Consider the following 24042-nt stretch of genomic DNA (forward strand, 5'->3'; position numbering starts at 1 on the left):
TCATTGAAGATGAGAAAATTATTATCGAGCATTATATGTGTGCCATAAATAGTGTTGCCCATGAGCTAACGAGCACGGCAAGGGTTCATCCTCCGTCATTGTGGATGGATAACCCACCTCAATCAATCCGTGGATTGATTGTTGACGATGTTTCTCTGTTTGATTGAGTTGATCGAAATAAAGCTAGCGCATTATCTAAAAAACTAAAAAATAAAAAAATAGAAATGGGACTTTTTATTGTCTGCCTATCCGTTGAACATTTCGGAGCGCAACTAACGAACCTTGGACATTTCGGAGCCCCTCCATTCCATACCCCGCACCCCCCGGCCCCACCAACCCAGTTGCTTTTAATATTACGTGCACATTGACCGACACTCCTCAAGTCCTCCTCCGCAGTCTCCTCGCCTCCGCCTCGGCGACAAAACCATCGGGCAATCGTCAGCTCCGTCTCCCCTCCCCTCCCCTCGCCCATCCGCCCTCCCCGATTCCCACCCTCAGATCCATCGGACTCCCGCCGCCGCTCTCCGCTCTCCGCTCCCCGCCTCGCGACCTGCTGCGCCGGCGGCGCCGGGAGCGAGCGAGCGGCAGACAAAAAGCCATTCCCGCCGCTGGTCCTGGGCCGGGGTGGGGCCGGCTTCGTCCCTTCCTTCTGCTGCTGGTAGGTAAGGAACCCTAGCTCGATCGGACGGATCATCCCCGCGAGCGCGTTTCGTTGTTGGGGGTTCTTCCATCTTTGCTCTGCTGTGGTGGCATTGAGCAGCCGGGCCGCGAATCGTTCGCAGCTTGCTCGCTTCGTCCGCGGCTCCGTTAGGCTCTTCCTCTGCAGCGCGCGGGATCAATCGGAGTTTACTTCGTCTAGGTTAGATCGATCACAGTTTTTGCGATGGGATTTGGTGCCCAGGTTCGAGCGCGGCTTGTTTTCCTGAATTTTGCGGGAATCCAACTAAACCCCCAAACCCCACGCTCGGCCCGCCCCTGCTTCGCCAATAATAGAGGGCGTTGCATTTCTTTTCGGAACGAATAAACAGGGCAGGTGAAGAATCGTAGCGGGTGTAGAGCTCGGGGGAAATGTACGTCCCTGATTGTTTTATCGACAATTTTTTGGGGTTCGCCTATTTTTTGCCGTTCGCCTATTTTTTGCCGTTGACCTTTTTAGCAGTTCTTGGTTTCTTGCTTTACCCGAGCTGTCTGTTTGCTAGTGCCTGATGAAGTGGGATTTCTGTTCTTTTGTCGGCATGTTTATGCTACTGCATTGTGATAGGATTTATGCCACTGCAGTTCTTAGTTTTGGGTGAAACCGTTGCATACGGATCTACTTAGTTTTGGGTGAAACCGTTTGATTGTTTATGTATTTATTACTAGTACCAGTGTTTGACATTCCTTACTTCTTTATTAGTTTAGAGATCCAAATAAAACAACTCAAATGTAAAACTGCAACATGGATTTCTTCCTAAATACGTAGAAGACCTGACATATATCTGCAGATCTGTCTATGCTTTCCAGTGGCTGACTGTTTTTTTATCATGATTATGCCCTCATGTAGTTTTGGTATGCACCATCACCATGGGCGGCAAGACTATTCAGGTGTCAGGGTTTCCTTCAACTGTCAATGCTGACCATGTCAAGGATTTGTTGGAAAAAATTGTTGGTACTGGCAACGTCTTTGCGATCAAGCTCAGGCCTCCAAAGAACATCTCTGCAAACTCAAAATCTTTTGCCATTGTTCAGTTCCAGTCTGAGGCACATGCTTCGCTGGTGTTGAATGCGGCCCGACGGAATGCACTTAGGAGTGGAAGTAATCATCTGAAGGCCCGATATGCAGAGCGTGACATTGTTCCAAGACCGAGAACTACGATTTTTAATCTACAGGATGCAACACTGCATTTTGGCTGCCTTCTGAGGGAAAAAGTTCTATCTGTTCTGTGGAGCGGAACAAATGTTTCCGTTGAGTTTGGATTTGCTATGAAGAGGATTGACTTTTGCCTGATCTACAACTCGAAGAAATACAAACTTGAACTCTCCTATGAGAGCATATGGGAGATCCAGCTTCATCGTCCACCTGGGTTGCAAAAAAAGTTCCTTCTGATTCAGGTATGTTGGTTGTACAACACATGTATATGTATGCTTGACATGCTTTTCATGAATTCATAGTAGTATTTTTACTTGCATATCATTTTTCCTTTTCTGTTGCTGCGAATTGTAGAGTACAGTATAAGTACATTACTGTGTTCACATTGTTTTCAAGTGTATAACTATTGTCTTCATATTACAGCTTCTGCATGACAGATGTAATTTTGTTTTTGTAAATATTAAAATAGTTTACACATGTTTCTTCTGCTTGTCAACTTGTGCCAGAAACAATATAATTGCTACATTTCACTTTGTTGCCTTTTGGTCATTGATCATTTGCTGTATTTGGAATGCTGGAGCCTGGAGGTGCACTTGAATTTTGTAGAGTTCAGCCTTGCTGTTAGTGTTTGCTCTTTCTTGATTCTTCTGTTATATATATACTGGGAAAATGTTTATGTGTTGTTAAGTGTACAACAATAATTCTCTAGAGTACTGATAAAGTGATAATCAATCTATATAAAGTTATGCTAGTTGATTTTTAATTTATAGCCCAAGATGATGGGATGGGAACACCAATTGCTATAATACAGTTTCCATTATTTCCTCAATGGTTGCATGCATCTTTAAATGCCGATCAACATCTGTAACCATTTTTAAGTTACATCTAGTTGTTTCTGTTTATTGAAAGCTCAGAGATTTTTGTTAACCTCAGTTGGAGAAATGTATCCGTTTCTCAGGTTCAGGCTGCTCCGAAAATTTACGAACAAAATATACGCCGTTCTGGTTCTATGTACGATGATCCTTTATTCAACTATTCTAGGGATGATACAGATGACCAGTGGACCAGAACAACTGATTTTACCCCATCAGCCAGCATTGGGCAATCATATATCCTATGTCTGGAGCTACCACATATTTGTTATCTCCCGAACATCCGAGAGTACTTTGTTTACTATGAAGTACACGATGACGTCTTCCATCTCCAGCATGGACATTCATATTCAAGCAATACTTGCTTTGTTCCAGTTGTGAAATCTCATCATTTCACTGATGTCCCCTACGAGATACTCTTTAAGATCAACCACTTGGTTCAGAATGGGACACTTAGTGGGCCAACACTTGATGACAACTTCTACCGTCTGGTCAGCCCAGGATATGAATGTATTGACCATATAAAGCGTGCACTTGAAAAGATGTCATACCTAAAAAAGACTTGTTTGAATCCAACAAAGTGGTTATCTGAACAATACAAAAAAAATCGAAGATCACGCTACATGTTAAAATCACCAAACATAACCCTGGATGATGATGGGTTGGTATATGTCTACAGGGTGCAAATTACCCCTGCGAAAGTGTACTTTTATGGTCCTGAGATTAATGTCTCGAATCGTGTTGTACGGCATTACGCTGCTGATTTGGATAACTTCCTTCGGATTTCGTTTGTTGATGAGGACTGTGAGAAGCTTCGTTCAACTGATTTATCACAACGCTCTGCTCCAGGAAATAATACAAGGAGGACTGCTCTTTATAACAGAGTTCTTTCGGTCCTTTCAAATGGCATCACTATCGGTGACAAGCACTTTGACTTTCTGGCTTTTTCTTCAAGCCAGCTCCGAGATAACTCTGCATGGATGTTTGCTTCTCGAACGGGGTTATCTGCCAGTGACATCAGGGAGTGGATGGGGGACTTCCGTAATATTAGAAATGTGGCAAAGTATGCTGCAAGGCTTGGCCAGTCTTTTAGTTCCTCAACAGAAACTTTGAAAGTGCATAAGTACGAGGTGAAAGAAGCTCCAGATGTAACAAACGGAACAAAGTATGTATTCTCGGATGGAATTGGAACCATTTCAGCTGATTTTGCAGATGAAGTGTCTAAGAAGTGCAACTTGACCTGCTTTACTCCCTCCGCTTTTCAAATAAGGTATGGAGGTTACAAAGGTGTTGTCGCTATTGATCCAACATCACGCTGGAAACTATCTTTAAGAAAAAGTATGTCAAAGTTTCAGTCAGAAAACATCACACTTGATGTCCTTGCATACAGCAAGTACCAGCCATGTTTCCTGAACCGGCAGTTAATCACTCTTCTTTCGACACTCGGAGTCAGAGATAGCATATTTGAACTGAAGCAACAAGAAGCTGTGAAGCAGTTGAACAGAATGGTAGCTGAACCACAAGCTGCTATTGATGCAATTGAGCTTATGCCCATGGGTGAGGTTACAAATGTTGTTAAAGAGTTGCTGTTATGTGGCTACCAGCCGGATCTTGAACCATATGTTTCTATGCTTCTACAAACCTTTAGAGCATCCAAGCTGCTAGAATTGAAAACGAGGTCAAGGATATTTGTCCCAAAAGGGCGAGCAATGATGGGATGCCTGGATGAAACCCGCACACTGGAGTATGGACAGGTATTCATTCAAGTTTCTAATAGTGCAGATAACCGTGGAAAGTCCATCGTAACTGGAAAAGTTGTCGTTGCCAAAAACCCTTGCATCCACCCTGGTGATATCCGTATTCTCCAGGCTGTTCAAAGTCCTCTTTTGGGCCACATGGTTAACTGTGTTGTCTTTCCACAGCTGGGGCCAAGGCAAGTATTTAGTAATGCATTCTTCTATGTTTTCCAGTAACTTTTTTTTAGCAAAATCTCATTTCTGGAATAATGTTCTTTCTGATTTGGTAGAAAGCATCAGTTGAAAGTGAAATAGCTTTGTACATTTAAATCGAAGAACCTTTTGCTAGTGAAGTTTAGGCGCTCCTCATGGATGTCATGTGATCCTTCACTATTTCTTGGATGTACTACTCTTGTTTTGTTTGTCCTTTGTTATTGAAATCAATGTCGAATTTTGTTCGTGCAGGCCTCATCCTAATGAATGTTCAGGGAGTGATCTTGATGGGGACATATATTTTGTTTCATGGGACCCAGATCTCATTCCAACTCGTATGGTGGCGCCTATGGACTATACTCCAGCACCAACAGAAACATTAGATCATGATGTTATGATTGAGGTATTTTATGTTTGTAGCCCAGATTGTTCATTTTTCATGCCATTCACGATAACGTCTGTACACCTGTTGGCTGTTGCCATGAACTGTCATTTAGTCGTGCTTCTGATTGTGAATTTCCTTTCGATTCTGGTTCTTGCATTTCTGAAGAGTTGACTACTTAAACCTATTTTCTGAGTCTGCAGGGTTTTAATTTATTTGTTTGTACTTCCGCCAGTCCAAAATGTAGATCTTTTTAGAGTTGAGCACATGAACTAGAGGTGGTGGTAACATGCCAATGTTACCCTTCATTCATTTCATGTGCTCTCTGTTCCTTCCAATACAATAAGTGCTACAGTATAGGCTCAATTCTTTGATGAAACTAATGTGGGGCTAGATTGGAACACATGAGAAGTGTATTGTGAATGTAGAAGGACCTACATTTTGGATGGAATTGAAAAGACTACAAGGACCTACGTTTTGGATCGGAGGAAGTAGGAAGATAAATCTGTTTCTTCTCATTGTCTATTACTTGCAAGGAAATTCCAAGCATCTTGTAAAACAAATCTGACACCCTGCTTTGGAACCACTCTAATATCATGCAGGAAGTACATGAGTATTTCACAAATTACATAGTTAACGAGAGTCTGGGAATCATTGCCAACGCACACGTAGTCTTTGCGGATAGGGAAATCCTGAAGGCTGAAAGTACACCATGCATTAAGCTGGCAGAGCTCTTCTCCATTGCTGTTGATTACCCAAAGACAGGAGTGCCGGCTCAAATTCCGCCTGAACTACATGTGAAGGAGTACCCAGATTTCATGGAGAAGCTCGACAGGGCTAACTATGTATCCAAGGGAGTAATAGGGAAGCTCTACCGGGAAATTAAGAAGCAGAACCCTCACATTGGACACTTCACAAAGGATGTGGCAAGGCGGTCCTATGACACTGATTTGATAGTTGATGGCTACCAAGACTACATTACCGAAGCTGTGTGGTTCAAGGAACAGTATGACTTCAAGCTGGGTAATCTGATGGAGCACTACGGAATAAATAGCGAGGCTGAGATAATAAGTGGATGCATTCTTAAGATGGCAAATAATTTTACCAAGAAGAACGACGCCGATGCTATCAGGCTGGCGGTGAAATCTTTGCGGAAGGAAGCAAGGTCATGGTTCAGCGAGATGGGTTCAGATGAGAGCGGAGGTGGTCACGAGGCCTCGGACGCCAAGGCATCCGCTTGGTATCATGTTACCTATCACCCTGAGTACTGGGGTTGCTACAATGAAGGATATGATCACCGGCCACACTTCATCAGCTTTCCGTGGTGTGTCTATGACAAGCTGATTCTCATCAAGCGGAAGAAGAACTTTGTCAGGAAGATGCTCAATCTCGAGAACAGAATGAGACGAAGCACGATATTCGGCTGAGTGCGACCATCAGGTCGTTGTTGGTCTTGTACATATATTTGAACATGTCGATTCTTGTGCTAGAATGATCGCCGAAGAGCAATTGTAATTGTTGACTCAGATGTGTTAATGTACATGTGGCTACGAGCCTACGAAGTACTGCGAACCTTGTGGGCAAGCAGAAGTGTGTGGGCATTTGGATGCCGTCGTTGAATGTATTTCTGTGGTTTGATCTGTAATCTTACCCAGGTTTCCCCTGCTTTTAGGTCATATTCGTACTGCATTGCGTTGAAAATTTGAAATGTATGGAAGACCCAACTTCAGCTTGATTGTATGACAAGTACTCCCTCCGTCCCAAAATATAAGAACGTTTTTAACACAAGCATATGGAGTGAATTGCAAGAAACCATCACATTTGGGGCTTATCTTGCAGAAAACAACGTGGTCGCTAATCATTTACAAAAGCCACCGCGGATTCAGTAACAATTTTGTAAATTGCATTGAACATGTAATTCCGCGCGGTTGAGGGCGTTTCCGACATGTGGGGCCCAATATGCGTGACGTGGCGTAACGGACGCGCTGACGGCGCAATTTGAGCGTACATCTTGTCGAGCCGGACCGACCGACCGACGGCGCCCGACCAGACCAGATCTGCTCCGTCCTCTCCCTCCAGCTCCAATCCATGGCGACGACGAAACCTAGCGGCGTGGACGGGGGCGGGGGAGTTGCTGCCGGTGGGGATGCTCTTGGCGGCGGTGCTGGAGATCCACCGGAGTTCTGCGGGAGCTCCAATTCGTCGAGCGCGCTGCCTCTTCCCCAACCGCTGTCACCGCCGAAGTCGTTGGAATACGCGGCGGCTACTGCGTTCGCCCAGGCGGTGAAGGCCAATCCGACGGGCAGCCACCATTTTGCCTCCTCCTTCGGCGGTGTGGAGTAAGTCATCCTCCTCCTTTGTCATTTCCCCGATTGGTATTCTAGGGTTAGGGTTGTAGTGTTAGGGTTCTATGGTTGGTGTTCTTGGGTAGTTGTAGTACAGCTAAGGTTGTAGTGTTAGGGTTCTAGCATTAGGGTTAGTGTTAGCTGTTAACTGAATTTTCAGTAAACTGTTAACTGTGTACTGAATTTATTGAACACTCGATATTGTTAACTGAATTTTTTGAAGATTGTTAAGTGGATTTTAACACTGTTAACTGAATTTCTGTTGCCAACAATTTTAACTCTGTTAACTGAATATTGTGAACACTGTTAACTGTTAACTGAATTTATTGATAATTGTATGCTGTTAACTGAATTTTGTTTACACTGTTAACTGGATTTTAACACTCTAAACTGAATTTCTGTTGCCACCAATGAGACCTCTTAACAATAATTGTGAACACTGTTAAATGCATTTTATCTGAATTTGTAGCTTGGATGATGAAGAATGTGAAGTGAGGTTCCATTTCCTAGACAGAGATAACTTGAAAAGAACAATCTGTTTATCAGACATAACCTTCTGGAATCTCATTGCCCTAATAGAGGTAGAAGGCTATAGTTCAAGGGATTTTATGTATTATGTTAGAGATCCAGGAGTTGGTGTGTCAGGAATGGAAGAATTAACTGATGATGACAAGGTGGAAAAAATGTTGGATGACATAGCTAGTAAAGGAAAGAATGTTGTTAACATTACAGTTATGAGAAGTGATGCACCTAGACCAGTTGATTTGAACATTGGTCATGCTTATGAAGAGCAGGTTTCTTTGTCAGAAATAGGTGTACCAGTTGTCTATGAGGTAGACAATTCAGGAGTTCTTTTCCCCAGTCCAATGAAATGAAGGAAATATGCCCTAGAGGCAATAATAAAGTTATTATTTATTTCCTTATATCATGATAAATGTTTATTATTCATGCTAGAATTGTATTAACCGGAAACATAATACATGTGTGAATACATAGACAAAAACAGAGAGTCACTAGTATGCCTCTACTTGACTAGCTCGTTAATCAAAGATGGTTATGTTTCCTAACCATAGACATGAGTTGTCATTTGATTAACGGGATCACATCATTAGGAGAATGATGTGATTGACTTGACCCATTCCGTTAGCTTAGCACTTGATCGTTTAGTTTGTTGCTATTGCTTTCTTCATAACTTATACATGTTCCTATGATTATGAGATTATGCAACTCCCTTTTACCGGAGGAACACTTTGTGTGCTACCAAACGTCACAACGTAACTGGGTGATCATAAAAGTGCTCTACAGGTGTCTCTGAAGGTACTTGTTGGGTTGGCGTATTTCGAGATTAGGATTTGTCACTCCGATTGTCGTAGAGGTATCTCTGGGCCCTCTCGGTAATGCACATCACTCAAGCCTTGCAAGCATTGCAACTAATAAGTTAGTTGCAGGATGATGTATTACGGAACGAGTAAACAGACTTGCCGGTAACGGGATTGAACTAGGTATTGAGATACCGATGATCGAATCTTGGGCAAGTAACATACCGATGACAAAGGGAACAACGTATGTTGTTATGCGGTCTGACCGATAAAGATCTTCGTAGAATATGTAGGAGCCAATATGAGCATCCAGGTTCCGCTATTGGTTATTGACCGGAGACGTGTCTCGGTCATGTCTACATAGTTCTCGAACCCGTAGGGTCCGCACGCTTAAAGTTCGGTGACGATCGTAATTAGGGTTTTTGTGTTTTGATGTACCGAAGGTTGTTCGGAGTCCCGGATGTGATCACGGACATGACGAGGAGTCTCGAAATGGTCGAGACATAAAGATTGATATATTGGAAGCCTATATTTGGATATCGGAAACGTTCCGGGTGAAATCGGGATTTTATCGGAGTACCGGGGGGTTACCGGAACCCCCCCGGGGGTTATTGGGCCTACATGGGCCATAAGGGAGAAGAGGAGGGCCGGCCAGGGCAGGCCGCGCGCCCCCTCCCCCTAGTCCGAATAGGATAAGGAAGGGGGGGGGGGGCGCCCCCCTTTCCTCTTTCTCCCTTCCTCCTTCCTTTTCCAACAAGGCAAGAGGGGGGAGTCCTACTCCCGGTTGGAGTAGGACTCCTCCAGGCGCACCCATAGGGCCGGCCGCACCTCCCCCTCTCCCTCCTTTATATACTGAGGCAAGGGGGCACCCATGACACACAAGTTGATCCTCGTGATCGTTCCTTAGCCGTGTGCGGTGCCCCCTTCCACCATATTCCACCTCGGTCATATCGTAGCGGTGCTTAGGCGAAGCCCTGCGTCGGTAGAACATCATCACCGTCATCACGCCGTCATGCTGACGAAACTCTCCCTCAACGTTTTGCTAGATCGGAACTCGAGGGACATCACCGAGTTGAACGTGTGCAGAACTCGGAGGTGCCGTACGTTCGGTACTTGGATCGGTCGGATCAGGAAGACGTATGACTACTTCCTCTACGTTGTGTCAACACTTCCGTTGCCGGTCTACGAGGGTACGTAGACAACACTCTTCCCTCTCATTGCTATGCATCACCATGATCTTGCATGTGCGTAGGATTTTTTTTGAAATTACTACATTCCCCAACACTGGCATCCGAGCCTAGGTTTTATGCGTTGATGTTGTGCACGAGTAGAACACAAGTGAGTTGTGGGCGATATAAGTCATACTGCTTACCAGCATGTCATACTTTGGTTCAGCGGTATTGTTGGATGAAGCGGCCCAGACCGACATTACGCGTACGCTTACGCGAGACTGGTTCTACCGACGTGCTTTGCACACAGGTGGCTGGCGGGTGTCAGTTTCTCCAACTATAGTTGAACCAAGTGTGGCTATGCCCTGTCCTTGCGAAGGTTAAAACAACACCAACTTGACAAACTATCGTTGTGGTTTTGATGCGTAGGTAAGAACGGTTCTTGCTAAGCCCGTAGCAGCCACGCAAAACTTGCAACAACAAAGTAGAGGACATCTAACTTGTTTTTGCAGGGCATGTTGTGATGTGATATGGTCAAGACATGATGCTAAATTTTATTGTATGAGATGATCATGTTTTGTAACCAAGTTATCGGCAACTAGCAGGAGCCATATGGTTGTCGCTTTATTGTATGCAATGCAATTGCGCTATACTGCTTTACTTTATCACTAAGCGGTAGCGATAGTCGTGGAAGCATAAGATTGGCGAGACGACAACGATGCTACGATGGTGATCAAGGTGTCGCGTCGGTGACGATGGTGATCATGAAGGTGCTTCGGAGATGGAGATCACAAGCACAAGATGATGATGGCCATATCATATCACTTATATTGATTGCATGTGATGTTTATCTTTTATGCATCTTATCTTGCTTTGATTGACGATAGCATTATAAGATGATTCCCCACTAAATTATCAAAGTATAAGTGTTCTCCCTGAGTATGCACCGTTGCAAAAGTTCTTCGTGCTGAGACACCACGTGATGATCGGGTGTGATAGGCTCTACGTTCAAATACAACGGGTGCAAAACAGTTGCACACGCGGAATACTCAGGTTTAACTTGACGAGCCTAGCATATAACAGATATGGCCTCGGAACACGGAGACCTAAAGGTCGAGCGTGAATCATATAGTAGATATGATCAACATATTGATGTTCACCATTGATACTACTCCATCTCACGTGATGATCGGACATGGTTTAGTTGATTTGGATCACGTGATCACTTAGAGGATTAGAGGGATATCTTTCTAAGTGGGAGTTCTTAAGTAATATGATTAATTGAACTTAAATTTATCATGAACTTAGTACCTGATAGTATCTTGCTTGTCTATGTTTGATTGTAGATAGATGGCTCGTGCTGTTGTTCCGTTGAATTTTAATGCGTTCCTTGAGAAAGCAAAGTTGAAAGATGATGGTAGCAATTACACGGACTGGGTCCGTAACTTGAGGATTATCCTCATTGCTGCACAGAAGAATTACGTCCTGGAAGCACCGCTAAGTGCCAAGCCTGCTGCAGGAGCGACACCAGATGTTATGAACGTCTGGCAGAGCAAAGCTGATGACTACTCGATAGTTTAGTGTGCCATGCTTTACGGCTTAGAACCGGGTCTTCAACGACGTTTTGAATGTCATGGAGCATATGAGATGTTCCAGGAGTTGAAGTTAATATTTCAAGCAAATGCCCGGATTGAGAGATATGAAGTCTCCAATAAGTTCTATTGCTGCAAGATGGAGGAGAATAGTTCTGTCAGTGAACATATACTCAAAAATGTCTGGGTATCATAATCACTTGACTCAACTAGGGGTTAATCTTCCTGTTGATAGTGTCATTGACAGAGTTCTTCAATCACTGCCACCAAGCTACAAAAGCTTCGTGATGAACTATAATATGCAAGGGATGAATAAAACTATTCCTGAGCTCTTCGCGATGCTAAAAGCCGCGGAGGTAGAAATCAAGAAGGAGCATCAAGTGTTGATGGTCAATAAGACCACCAGTTTCAAGAAAAAGGCAAAGGGAAGAAGAAAGGGAACTTCAAGAAGAACAGCAATCAAGTTGCTGCTCAGGAGAAGAAACCCAAGTCTGGACCTAAGCCTGAGACTGAGTGCTTCTACTGCAAGCAGACTGGTCACTGGAAGCGGAACTGCCCCAAGTATTTGGCAGATAAGAAGGATGGCAAAGTGAACAAAGGTATATGTGATATACATGTTATTGATGTGTACCTTACTAATGCTCGCAGTAGCACCTGGGTATTTGATACTGGTTCTGTTGCTAACATTTGCAACTCGAAACAGGGGCTATGGATTAAGCGAAGATTGGCTAAGGACGAGGTGACGATGCGCGTGGGAAATGGTTCCAAAGTCGATGTGATCGCGGTCGGCACGCTACCTATACATCTACCTTCGGGATTAGTATTAGACCTAAATAATTGTTATTTGGTGCCAGCGTTGAGCATGAACATTATATCTGGATCTTGTTTGATGCGAGACGATTATTCATTTAAATCAGAGAATAATGGTTGTTCTATTTATATGAGTAATATCTTTTATGGTCATGCACCCTTGAAGAGTGGTCTATTTTTGATGAATCTCGATAGTAGTGATACACATATTCATAATGTTGAAATCAAAAGATGCAGAGTTGATAATGACAGTGCAACTTATTTGTGGCACTGCCGTTTAGGTCATATCGGTGTAAAGCGCATGAAGAAACTCCATACTGATGGACTTTTGGAACTACTTGATTATGAATCACTTGGTACTTGCGAACCGTGCCTCATGGGTAAGATGACTAAAACACCGTTCTCCGGTACTATGAAGAGAGCAACGGATTTGTTGGAAATCATACATACAGATGTATGTGGTCCAATGAATGTTGAGGCTCGTGACGGATATTGTTATTTTCTCACATTCACAGATGATTTAAGCAGATATGGGTATATCTACTTAATGAAACATAAGTCTGAAATATTTGAAAAGTTCAAAGAATTTCAGAGTGAAGTTGAAAATCATCGTAACAAGAAAATAAAGTATCTACAATCTGATCGTGGAGGAGAATATTTGAGTTACGAGTTTGGTCTACATTTGAAACAATGCGGAATAGTTTCGCAACTCACGCCACCCAGAACACCACAGCGTAATGGTGTGTCCGAACGTCATAATCGTACTTTATTAGATATGGTGCGATCTATGATGTCTCTTACTGATTTACCGTTATTGTTTTGGGGTTATGCTTTAGAGACGGCTGCATTCACGTTAAATAGGACACCATCGAAATCCGTTGAGACGACGCCTTATGAACTGTGGTTTGGCAAGAAACCAAAGTTGTCGTTTCTGAAAGTTTGGGGCTGCGATGCTTATGTGAAAAAGCTTCAACCTAATAAGCTCGAACCCAAATCGGAGAAATGTGTCTTCATAGGATACCCAAAGGAGACTGTTGGGTACACCTTCAATCACAGATCCGAAGGCAAAACTTTTGTTGCTAAATTCGGAGTTTTTCTAGAGAAGGAGTTTCTCTCGAAAGAAGTGAGTGGGAGAAAAGTAGAACTTGATGAGTAACTGTACCTGCTCCCTTATTGGAAAGTAGTACATCACAGAAACCGGTTTCTGTGACACCTACACCAATTAGTGATGAAGCTAATGATAATGATTATGAAACTTCAGATCAAGTTACTACCAAACCTCGTAGATCAACCAGAGTAAGATCCGCACCAGAGTGGCACGGTAATCCTGTTCTGGAAGTCATGCTACTAGATCATGATGAACCTACGAACTATGAACAAGCGATGGTGAGCCCAGATTCTGCAAAATGGCTAGAAGCCATGAAATCTGAGATGGGATCCATGTATGAGAACAAAGTGTGGACTTTGGTTGACTTGCCCGTTGATCGGCAAGCAATTGAGAATAAATGAATCTTCAAGAAGAAGACTGACGCTGACGGTAATGTTACTGTCTACAAAGCTCGACTTGTTGCAAAAGGTTTTCGACAAGTTCAAGGGATTGACTACGATGAGACCTTCTCACCCGTAGCGATGCTTAAGTCTGTCCGAATCATGTTAGGAATTGCCGCATTTTATGATTATGAAATTTGGCAAATGGATGTCAAAACTGCATTCCTGAATGGATTTCTGGAAGAAGAGTTGTATATGATGCAACCAGAAGGTTTTGTCGATCCAAAGGGAGCTAACAAAGTGTGCAAGCTCCAGCGATCCATTTATGGACTGGTGCAAGCCTCTCGGAGTTGGAATAAACGCTTTGATAGTGTGATCAAAGCATTTGGTTTTGTACAGACTTTTGGAGAAGCCTGTATTTACAAGAAAGTGAGTGGGAGCTCTGTAGCATTTCTGATATTATATGTGGATGACATATTATTGATTGGAAATGATATAGAATTTCTGGATAGCATAAAGGGATACTTGAATAAGAGTTTTTCAATGAAAGACCTCGGTGAAGCTGTTTACATATTGGGCATTAAGATCTATAGAGATAGATTAAGACGCTTAATTGGACTTTCACAAAGCACATACCTTGACAAGGTTTTGAAGAAGTTCAAAATGGATCAAGCAAAGAAAGGGTTCTTGCCTGTGTTACAAGGTGTGAAGTTGAGTAATACTCAATGTCCGACCACCGCAGAAGATAGAGAGAAAATGAAAGATGTTCCCTATGCTTCAGCCATAGGCTCTATCATGTATGCAATGTTGTGTACCAGACCTGATGTGTGCCTTGCTATAAGTCTAGCAGGGAGGTACCAAAGTAATCCAGGAGTGGATCACTGGACAACGGTCAAGAACATCCTGAAATACCTGAAAAGGACTAAGGATATGTTTCTCGTATATGGAGGTGACAAAGAGCTCATCGTAAATGGTTACGTTGATGCAAGCTTTGACACTGATCCGGATGATTCTAAATCGCAAACTGGATACATGTTTTTACTGAACGGTGGAGCTGTCAGTTGGTGCAGTTCTAAACAAAGCGTCGTGGCAGGATCTACATGTGAAGCGGAGTACATAGCTGCTTCGGAAGTAGCAAATGAAGGAGTCTGGATGAAGGAGTTCATATCCGATCTAGGTGTCATACCTAGTGCATCGGGTCCAATGAAAATCTTTTTGTGACAATACTGGTGCAATTGCCTTGGCAAAGGAATCCAGATTTCACAAGAGAGCCAAACACATCAAGAGACGCTTCAATTCCATTTGGGATTTAGCAAGTGGGAGACATAGAAATTTTCAAGATACATACGGATCTGAATGTTGCAGACCCGCTGACTAAGCCTCTTCCACGAGCAAAACATGATCAGCACCAAGGCTCCATGGGTGTTAGAATCATTATTGTGTAATCTAGATTATTGACTCTAGTGCAAGTGGGAGACTGAAGTAAATATGCCCTAGAGGCAATAATAAAGTTATTGTTTATTTCCTTATATCATGATAAATGTTTATTATTCATGCTAGAATTGTATTAACCGAAAACATAATACATGTGTGAATACATAGACAAAAACATAGAGTCACTAGTATGCCTCTACTTGACTAGCTCGTTAATCAAAGATGGTTATGTTTCCTAACCATAGACATGAGTTGTCATTTGATTAACGGGATCACATCATTAGGAGAATGATGTGATTGACTTGACCCATTCCGTCAACTTAGCACTTGATCGTTTAGTTTGTTGTTATTGCTTTCTTCATAACTTATACATGTTCCTATGACTATGAGATTATGCAACTTCAATTTACCGAATGAACACTTTGTGTGCTACCAAACATCACAAGTAACTGGGTGATTATAAAGGTGCTCTACAGGTGTCTCTGAAGGTACTTGTTGGGTTGGCGTATTTCAAGATTAGGATTTGTCACTCCGATTGTCGGAGAGGTATCTCTGGGCCCTCTCGGTAATGCACATCACTCAAGCCTTGCAAGCTTTGCAACTAATAAGTTAGTTGCAGGATGATGTATTACGGAATGAGTAAAGAGACTTGCCGGTAATGAGATTGAACTAGGTATTGAGATACCGACGATCGAATCTCGGGCAAGTAACATACCGATGACAAAGGGAACAACGTATGTTGTTATGCGGTCTGACCAATAAAGATCTTCGTAGAATATGTAGGAGCCAATATGAGCATCCAGGTTCCGCTATTGGTTATTGATCGGAGACGTGTCTCGGTCATGTCTACATAGTTCTCGAACCCGTAGGGTCCGCACGCTTAAAGTTCGGTGACGATTGTAATTAGGGTTTTTGTGTTTTGATGTACCGAAGGTTGTTCGGAGTCCCGGATGTGATCACGGACATGACGAGGAGTCTCGAAATGGTCGAGACATAAAGATTGATATATTGGAAGCCTATATTTGGATATCGGAAACGTTCCGGGTGAAATCGGGATTTTACCGGAGTACCGGGGGGTTACCGGAACCCCCCCGGGGGTTATTGGGCCTACATGGGCCATAAGGGAGAAGAGGAGGGCCGGCCAGGGCAGGCCGCGCGCCCCTGCCCCCTAGTCCGAATAGGACAAGGAAGTGGGGGCGGCGCCCCCCTTTCCTCTTTCTCCCTTCCTCCTTCCTTTTCCAACAAGGCAAGAGGGGGGAGTCCTACTCCTGGTTGGAGTAGGACTCCTCCAGGCGCACCCATAGGGCCGGCCGCACCTCCCCTCTCCCTCCTTTATATACTGAGGCAAGGGGGCACCCCATGACACACAAGTTGATCCTCGTGATCGTTCCTTAGCCGTGTGCGGTGCCCCCTTCCACCATATTCCACCTCGGTCATACCGTAGCGATGCTTAGGCGAAGCCCTGCATCGGTAGAACATCATCACCGTCATCACGCCGTCATGCTGACGAAACTCTCCCTCAATGTTTTGCTGGATCGGAACTCGAGGGACGTCACCGAGTTGAACGTGTGCAGAACTCGGAGGTGCCGTACGTTCGGTACTTGGATCGGTCGGATCGGGAAGACGTACGACTACTTCCTCTACGTTGTGTCAACACTTCCATTGCCGGTCTACGAGGGTACATAGACAACACTCTCCCCTCTCGTTGCTATGCATCACCATGATCTTGCGTGTGCGTAGGAATTTTTTTGAAATTACTATGTTCCCCAACATGAAACCCCAACCACAGCCAGTCCAAGTAATGAACACACAGGAGAGCTCTTGTTTGTTGAAGCAAAAGGGCCCAAGTGAACCTGAGTTTGCTTTGGACAATGGTAATGAGAGGCATGAGTATTTCATTGAGACATACCAAGAGCAAGAGCACATTGAGCAGATGATGGAGCAGAAAAGAAATGAAGAAATTCAGAGGTACATGAGTAATATGATACAAAGAAAGAAGTACAAGGCGGCAAAAAGAAAACTCCCATAGTTGCTTGCTGAGGAGTTCACTGATAGTGAAAGTGAGGATGGAGATCTTGAAGATTAGGACATATTGGCTAGGTTGGAGGCAATGAAGAGGCATAGGGATGATCCACTACATCACTTTGAAGGAGACACTGGTGTAGAAGAGCTATATGGACCAGATGAGGAGGAGGAGAATGAAGGAAGAGATGAAGAGGAAGGACAAGATGAGCCACTAGATGAGGGCTTGAGAGGAGGAAGCAGTGTAGGAGGAAGCAGTTTAGGAGGTAGCAGCAACACAGGAGGAAGTAAGAGGAGGGGGAAGGGGCCAACAACAAGATCCCATGCAAGTTTGGATCAAATCATAGAGCAAGACTGGGCACCTTCATCTGATGAGGAGAGCAACCCAGGTGACTTAAGTCAGGAAGAGAATGATTGTGCTTAGCTTCCACCATTTAAGCTACCAAATGGTAGGAAGAGCAGGGCCAAAAAGAATAAAGTTAGGGTTTTGTATGATGAGGAGAGGGAAAACCCACAAGAACAATTTGTCATGCAACTTTGTTTCCTAGATGTCCAGCAGTTCAGGAGGGCACTCCTTACATTTCACATCTCACAAAACAGGAACTACTAATTTTATAGGAATTGCTCAGATAGAGTTATTGTAGTTTGTAGTACAGATGACTGTCCTTTTTTCATTGCTGCTTCCAAAATTGCACATGAGAAGACATTTTGCATGAAGAAAATGAACTTGTACCACAACTGTCCCGCTGTTGGAGAGAGCACCAAAGTCACTGCAAGATGGTTGGCACATGAGTGTGAGCAACAGTTAAGGTCTGACATAAACACACCAGTCCAGGCAATAATTGACAATTTGAAGAAAAAACATGGAATTGAAGTGTCCATTCCCATGGCCTACAGGGCAAGGAAAGCAGCTAAGGAAGTTGTCCAAGGAGATCAGAGGGCACAATACACTAGGATAAGGGATTACCTCCAAGCTGTGCTGGATACCAATCCTGGAAGTAGATGCATTGTGACAACAAAGCATTTAAAGCTTCATCCTAGCAAAAACCCTAGATTTCATGACTTGTTCATGTGCCTCAATGCTTGCAAAGAGGGCTTCCTAAATGGTTGCAGACCCTTCATAGGTACTTGCATAATTATTTTTCCAACATATTTGCCATTGCTTTTGTTTATGTTTGGTGCTAATGTGTTATGTTTGGTTGTAGGTGTTGATGGTTGCTTTGTTAAGTTGACAACAGGGCAATAAATATTGGTTGCAACTAGAAGAGATGGTAATAACAACATCTTTCCCATTGCATTTGCTATTGTTGACAAGGAGGACACTGCCAGCTGGTCCTGGTTTCTAACCCAGCTCAAGTATGCTCTTGGTGGTGAGTCAGGGAAGTATGGCAAGTACACTATCATATCTGATAGACAAAAGGTACCTCATACATCATAATTCTTATTTTTACTGAAGTTTTACCATGCTTAGTACTGTCAAATAGTGTGTTGTCATACTATATTTTGAACACTAGTTATTTAAACAGGGCCTTCTTAAAGCCATAAAAAATATCTTCCCAAATTGCCCTCAAAGATACTGCCTTAGACATATTTATCAGAACTTTCAAACAGTTGGCTTTAGAGGTGAAGAGTTAAAGAAGTATATGGATCAGGCTAGTTATTCATATACTGAGCATGGTTTTGAACAAGCAATGGAAGACATGAAAAGAGAGTGTGAGGCATCTTGGAAATGGCTTATAAAGATACCCAAGCATACATGGGCTAGACATGCCATGGACAAGAATTGTAAAACTGATTTGGTTGTTAACAATATTAGTGAAGTGTTCAACAAAATGATACTTGATGTGAGAGGGAAACCAATTAAAACCATGGTTGATGGCATTAGAACAAAATTGCTAGTTAAGTTCAATGCCAATAGGACCAAGACTGAGACAGCCAAGTGGCAGATATGCCCAACATATGCTAAGAAGTTAGAAGAAGCAAAACACCATGCTAGATATTGTCAGTCAATCAAAGCAGGACCTGATCTATACTAGGTTAGCAGTGGAGAAAGCACATATGCAGTAAATCTGCAAGTGCACACATGTGGGTGTAGCAAATGGGACATGACTGGTGTTCCTTGCAAGCATGGTGTTTCTGCAATTAACAAGGCAAAACTTTATCCAGAAGATTTTGTTAGTGATTTCTTCAAGAAACCAATGTACCAAGCAGCCTACAATCCAACTGTGTGTGCCTGGGCCTGATCTATGGCCAAATACCGGGACCCCTGACATAGAGCCACCAGTTTTCAGAGACAAGCCAGGAAAGAAGCAGACTAAGAGGAGAAAGAATCATTTTGAGAAGCCAGCTCCCAAAGATACTTCAAGGATGGCAACAATAACCTGCAGCAATTGCAACTTGACATGGCATAGGTACACTAGCTGCCACAAAAATCTGAAGCCATCCCTAGCAATGAGAAGGAACCAACACCAGGTTAAATCTTGTTTATATATGTTGTCACTGCAGGTTAAATCTTATGTATATTTAATACTATGTTCTAATCTCATGTTGAAACCAGTTAGTTCAAGTCCAAGTGGTGGACTATGTAATGTACCTAATGGTTGTGATGCACTATGATACTCTGGGTATGATGATGTGATGATGAACTTATTAGTTATGATGTTTTGCAAGAAGTTTTGATTCTGTTGTTGTGATGATGAGCATAGTTTCATTGTTGATATGATGATAATCTTAGTTTTCATGTTGTTGATATGATGTGTTATGATGTGTTGCAAGAAGTTGGGTGCCTCGGCGTCGGCGTCGACAAAACCCAAAATGTCTCCACTTGGGCATTTAGGGTGCCTCGGCATCGACAAAACCCAAAATGTCTCCACTTGGGCATTTAGTGTGCCTCGGCGTCGACAAAACCCAAAATGTCTCCACTTGGGCATTTAGGGTGCCTCGGCATCGACAAAACCCAAAATGTCTCCACTTGGGCATTTAGGGTGCCTCGGCGTCGACAAAACCCAAAATGTCTCCACTTGGGCATTTAGGGTGCCTCAGCGTCGACAAAACCTAAAATGTCTCCACTTGGGCATTTAGGGTGCCTCGGAGTCAAAAAAACCTAAAATGTCTCCACTTGGGTATTTAGGGTGCCTCGGCATCGACAAACCCAAAATGTCTCCACTTGGGCATTTAGGGTGCCTCGGTGTCGACAAAACCCAAAATGTCTCCACTTGGGCATTTAGGGTGCCTCGGCGTCGACAAAACCTAAAATGTCTCCACTTGGGCATTTAGGGTGCCTCGGAGTCGAAAAAACCCTAAGAAGTTACTGACATATTAATTTTTTAAATCCAAAAAAATTGCACAAAAATAGTTTGGCCTGGGGATCGAACCCAGGACCAGTGGGTAGTAACTAGGGGTTCAATACCAATAGGATAGTGCTAGTGATGTTGTTTTAGTAGCATCCGCAATTTTACTTATATTTAGTTAGGCACGCACTGTGTTGAGTGTGTTGAGGCCGCCAGCGTGGTGAACGTCTGTTTAGTATAACGAGTCGTTTCGGTTTCTGCCTTTAATACGTGTCCACCTACCGCTCTCTTCGATCACTCGCCCACTCGCCGTCCGCACCGCCCACTCCTCTTCCCCCTCTCTCCCGTCGAAACCACCGCTGACAGCCACTCCCACCGCCGTCGCCATGGACTGGCAGCTGGCCATCGAAGAGCTCGCCGGCAACAACCACGAGCTGCGCGCGCAGTACAGGGAGATCGTGCGCTGGTTCCCCAGTCTGGCGATGTTGAGGAACCATGCCCGCGGCCTGGTGAAGGTGATGACACCTGCCGAAAGGCAGCGTGCATTCCCTGTCGGCCGCATCGTCCCGCCGACGACCATTCTCTTGTGGGCGATGCGCGAGGTGCAGCGCTCGCCCGACCCCAGACAGCACGCCCGTTGGTGGATGTACCGCTCATCCACCACGCCGCCGATCGTCGCGGATGACATCACCGACGCCGTCCTCGCTCTCCCAGCCCCCATCAACAACGCCTACTGGGAGAGGCGCAATCCATGGGTGCTCGGGCCAGACTCCGACTCCGACGCCGAGTCCGAGTCCTCTGACGACTACGACTCTGACGAATCTGACGGCTACTCCTCTGACGACGAGGTGGACGAGGTCATCGTACTCTCCTCCGACTCCTCCTCCGACGAGCCTGATGTGCAGCTCCTGGCGCCCGTCCTCCACGCCGTCGAGGGGCAGAAGAACAGCCCAATTGATGTGGATAAGCTGCCGGAGGTCGCCGACAACCCAGAGCTCGTCGTCATGAAGCAAGAAGAGGAGGGTGGCGGTGAAGATGTGGTGGAGCCAGCGCCAGCCAAGAAGAAGAGGGCGGCAGTGAACAACAATGACGTGCGGCGCTCCCTACGCCTGAAGATGCTGAAGAAGGAGGAGTGACATGCTGTCTTCAGTTTCGTCAGAAGAAGAAAAAGTTCAGTTTCGTCAGTATGTTAGTTTGCCAGTTCTATCTATGTCAGTTGTATCTATGCAGCTACTATCTATGTTAGTATGCCACTATCTATGTAAGACTATCTATGCAGCTACTATCTATGTTAGTATGCCACTATCTATGTCAGACTATCTATGCAACTATTACCTATGTTAGTATGCCACTATCTATGTCAGACTATCTATGCACTATGAACTTGCTATCTATGTTCACTATCTACTTGCTATAATCCAAGCTGTTAATTCATCACAAACTGAACTTAATACAAGCTGATAATTCATCACAAACATAGTACTCTCACAAACAACATACAATCCAAGGTTCATTGCTACAGAAATAATAGAGTTCACCACAATAAAGCTTAACACATTACAAGCTTTCCTCCATAGCTACTACAAAAGACATCATTGACACACATGGTCAGACAACAACACAAATTAGTCCTCATCACAAATGGCCTTAATCTGGTGAAGCTTCCTCTTGTTGCTATCACCCGCTGTCTTGAGCTCAACAATGCAGGAAGCAAGAGTACTCTTCTCCATGGTCAACTTCTCCTTCACTTTCATCAGCTCAGCAATGCAACAATCCAGCTTATCCTTCTCTTTCTTCAGGTCATCCTTCTCTTTCTTCAGGTCAGCATAACAAATCTCCAAAGTCCTCTTATCAGAGCTCAACTTTTCCTTCTCCTTAAGATGGTTGAACTTCAAATTCCTAATGACAGTGGCTTGAGCTACATGAATTTGCTTTAACTGGTCAACAACAGCCTTTAATTTTTTTGATCTCAGCATCCTTTGTCATGCTGCTTTCCACACTAACTGAAATGTTGTCAGCATCATTCTTCTGGTTTACCTCAGGCTGGCTATCCTTATAATCCAAGAGGTTGTTCACATCTTCAACAAGCTTCTCATATGTCTCCTGCAACTCTTTTTTCTGCTGTGTGAGATTGTGTACAGTGCTTGAATGCTCCAGGCATGCCATCCTGTTTTCATGCTGGCTATGCTCATACATAAGCCAGAGCTTATGAATAGCATTCTGCAGATGCTCTGGCCAATGCTCATCTACCCACTGCACTAATCCACAATTTGCAACACCCTACAATAGAAAAAATCAGTTCAAAATTACAGACATTACTTACAGATTCAGTTAAATACCTGATTCAGTTAATGTACTAGAATCACATTCATTTAATGATGAATAATTATGAAAACTACAGCTAAGAACACTACCTATGAACCCTAGAACTAAATTCAGTAACTATAAACCCTAGAACATGAGCAGTAACTATGAACCCTAGAACATGAACAGTAACTATGAACCCTAGAACAGGAACTGTTACTACAAACCCTAGAACAAGAATTGGAATGCTGCAATACAATTTAAAACTTACTTCAGTGGCACAAGCAATGAACCTCCTACCAGTGCTTATCCCCTCAAATGCAACATACTTCCTCCCTGGATTCCCATGCTCACAAATCACATTCAAGTCGTCAGCAAGACCCTCGAACGACGGCTCATCAATTGTAGCCGGGATCTGAGAAATCCAACAAAAACTTGTTCAAATCGAGCAAATGTTCAACCCTACAAACCCTAGAACACAAATGAGGAATACAATGTTCTGACCTTGAGAGGGGAGTGGTCGGAGGAGATGTACTGCATGGCGGAGCCGTCAGTGCTCTCACTGTCGGTCCAGGACACCATGGCGGACGGCAGCCGGCGGCGACCGGAGAGGAGAGGAGCAAATGGGAGGGGAGCGAGCGAGCGTGGGAGCAGAGAGAGCGAGCGTGAGAGCGGAGAAATCGAGCCAGATGTGGTCGGGCGCGGGCGGTCTGTCTCTGGCAACCCGACCGCGTCTGTCTTAAGCAAACGGCGCCGTCCGCGCGTCCGTTAGGACACGTCAGCGATTTTGGGCCCCACCTGTCGGAAATGCCCTCAACCGAGCCAAATGACATGTTCAGTGCACTCTGCAAAACTGTTACTGAATCCGCGGTGACTTTTGTAAATGATTAGCGACCACGTTGTTTTCTGCAAGAGAAGCCCCTAATGTGGTGGTTTCTTGCAATTCACTCCAAGCATACGAAGTATTCCGGGAGTAGTATCAATGAATCTTTTTCCTTGCTCTATCAAAAGGCTCATCAATTGTAGCTGGGATCTGAGAAATCCAACAAAAACTTGTTCAAATCGAGCAAATGTTCAACCCTACAAACCCTAGAACACAAATGAGGAATACAATGTTCTGACCTTGAGAGGGGAGTCGTCGGAGGAGATGTACTGCGCGGCGGAGCCGTCAGTGCTCTCACTGTCGGTCCAGGACACCATGGCGGACGGCAGCAGGC

General features: G+C 44.1%; 1 protein-coding gene across 2 annotated transcripts; it reads left to right on the forward strand.

The window, feature by feature from the left end:
• The first annotated feature begins 394 nt into the window (after positions 1-394).
• LOC123128327 (probable RNA-dependent RNA polymerase 1) lies at positions 395-6728 on the forward strand. Of its 2 annotated transcripts, none has more exons than XM_044548295.1 (5): positions 395-662; positions 1544-2091; positions 2808-4654; positions 4923-5073; positions 5655-6728. In XM_044548295.1, the coding sequence occupies exons 2-5, from the start codon at positions 1564-1566 to the stop codon at positions 6477-6479; spliced, it is 3351 nt and encodes a 1116-aa protein (XP_044404230.1). In that variant the 5' UTR covers positions 395-662; positions 1544-1563; the 3' UTR covers positions 6480-6728. The 2 variants fall into 2 exon arrangements, with proteins under 2 accessions (XP_044404230.1, XP_044404231.1); XM_044548296.1 differs by having other exon boundaries at positions 395-658.
• The last annotated feature ends 17314 nt before the right edge of the window (positions 6729-24042 follow it).

Source organism: Triticum aestivum, chromosome 6A, assembly GCF_018294505.1.
Source record: "Triticum aestivum cultivar Chinese Spring chromosome 6A, IWGSC CS RefSeq v2.1, whole genome shotgun sequence".
In the NCBI taxonomy this organism is placed as follows: domain Eukaryota; kingdom Viridiplantae; phylum Streptophyta; class Magnoliopsida; order Poales; family Poaceae; genus Triticum; species Triticum aestivum.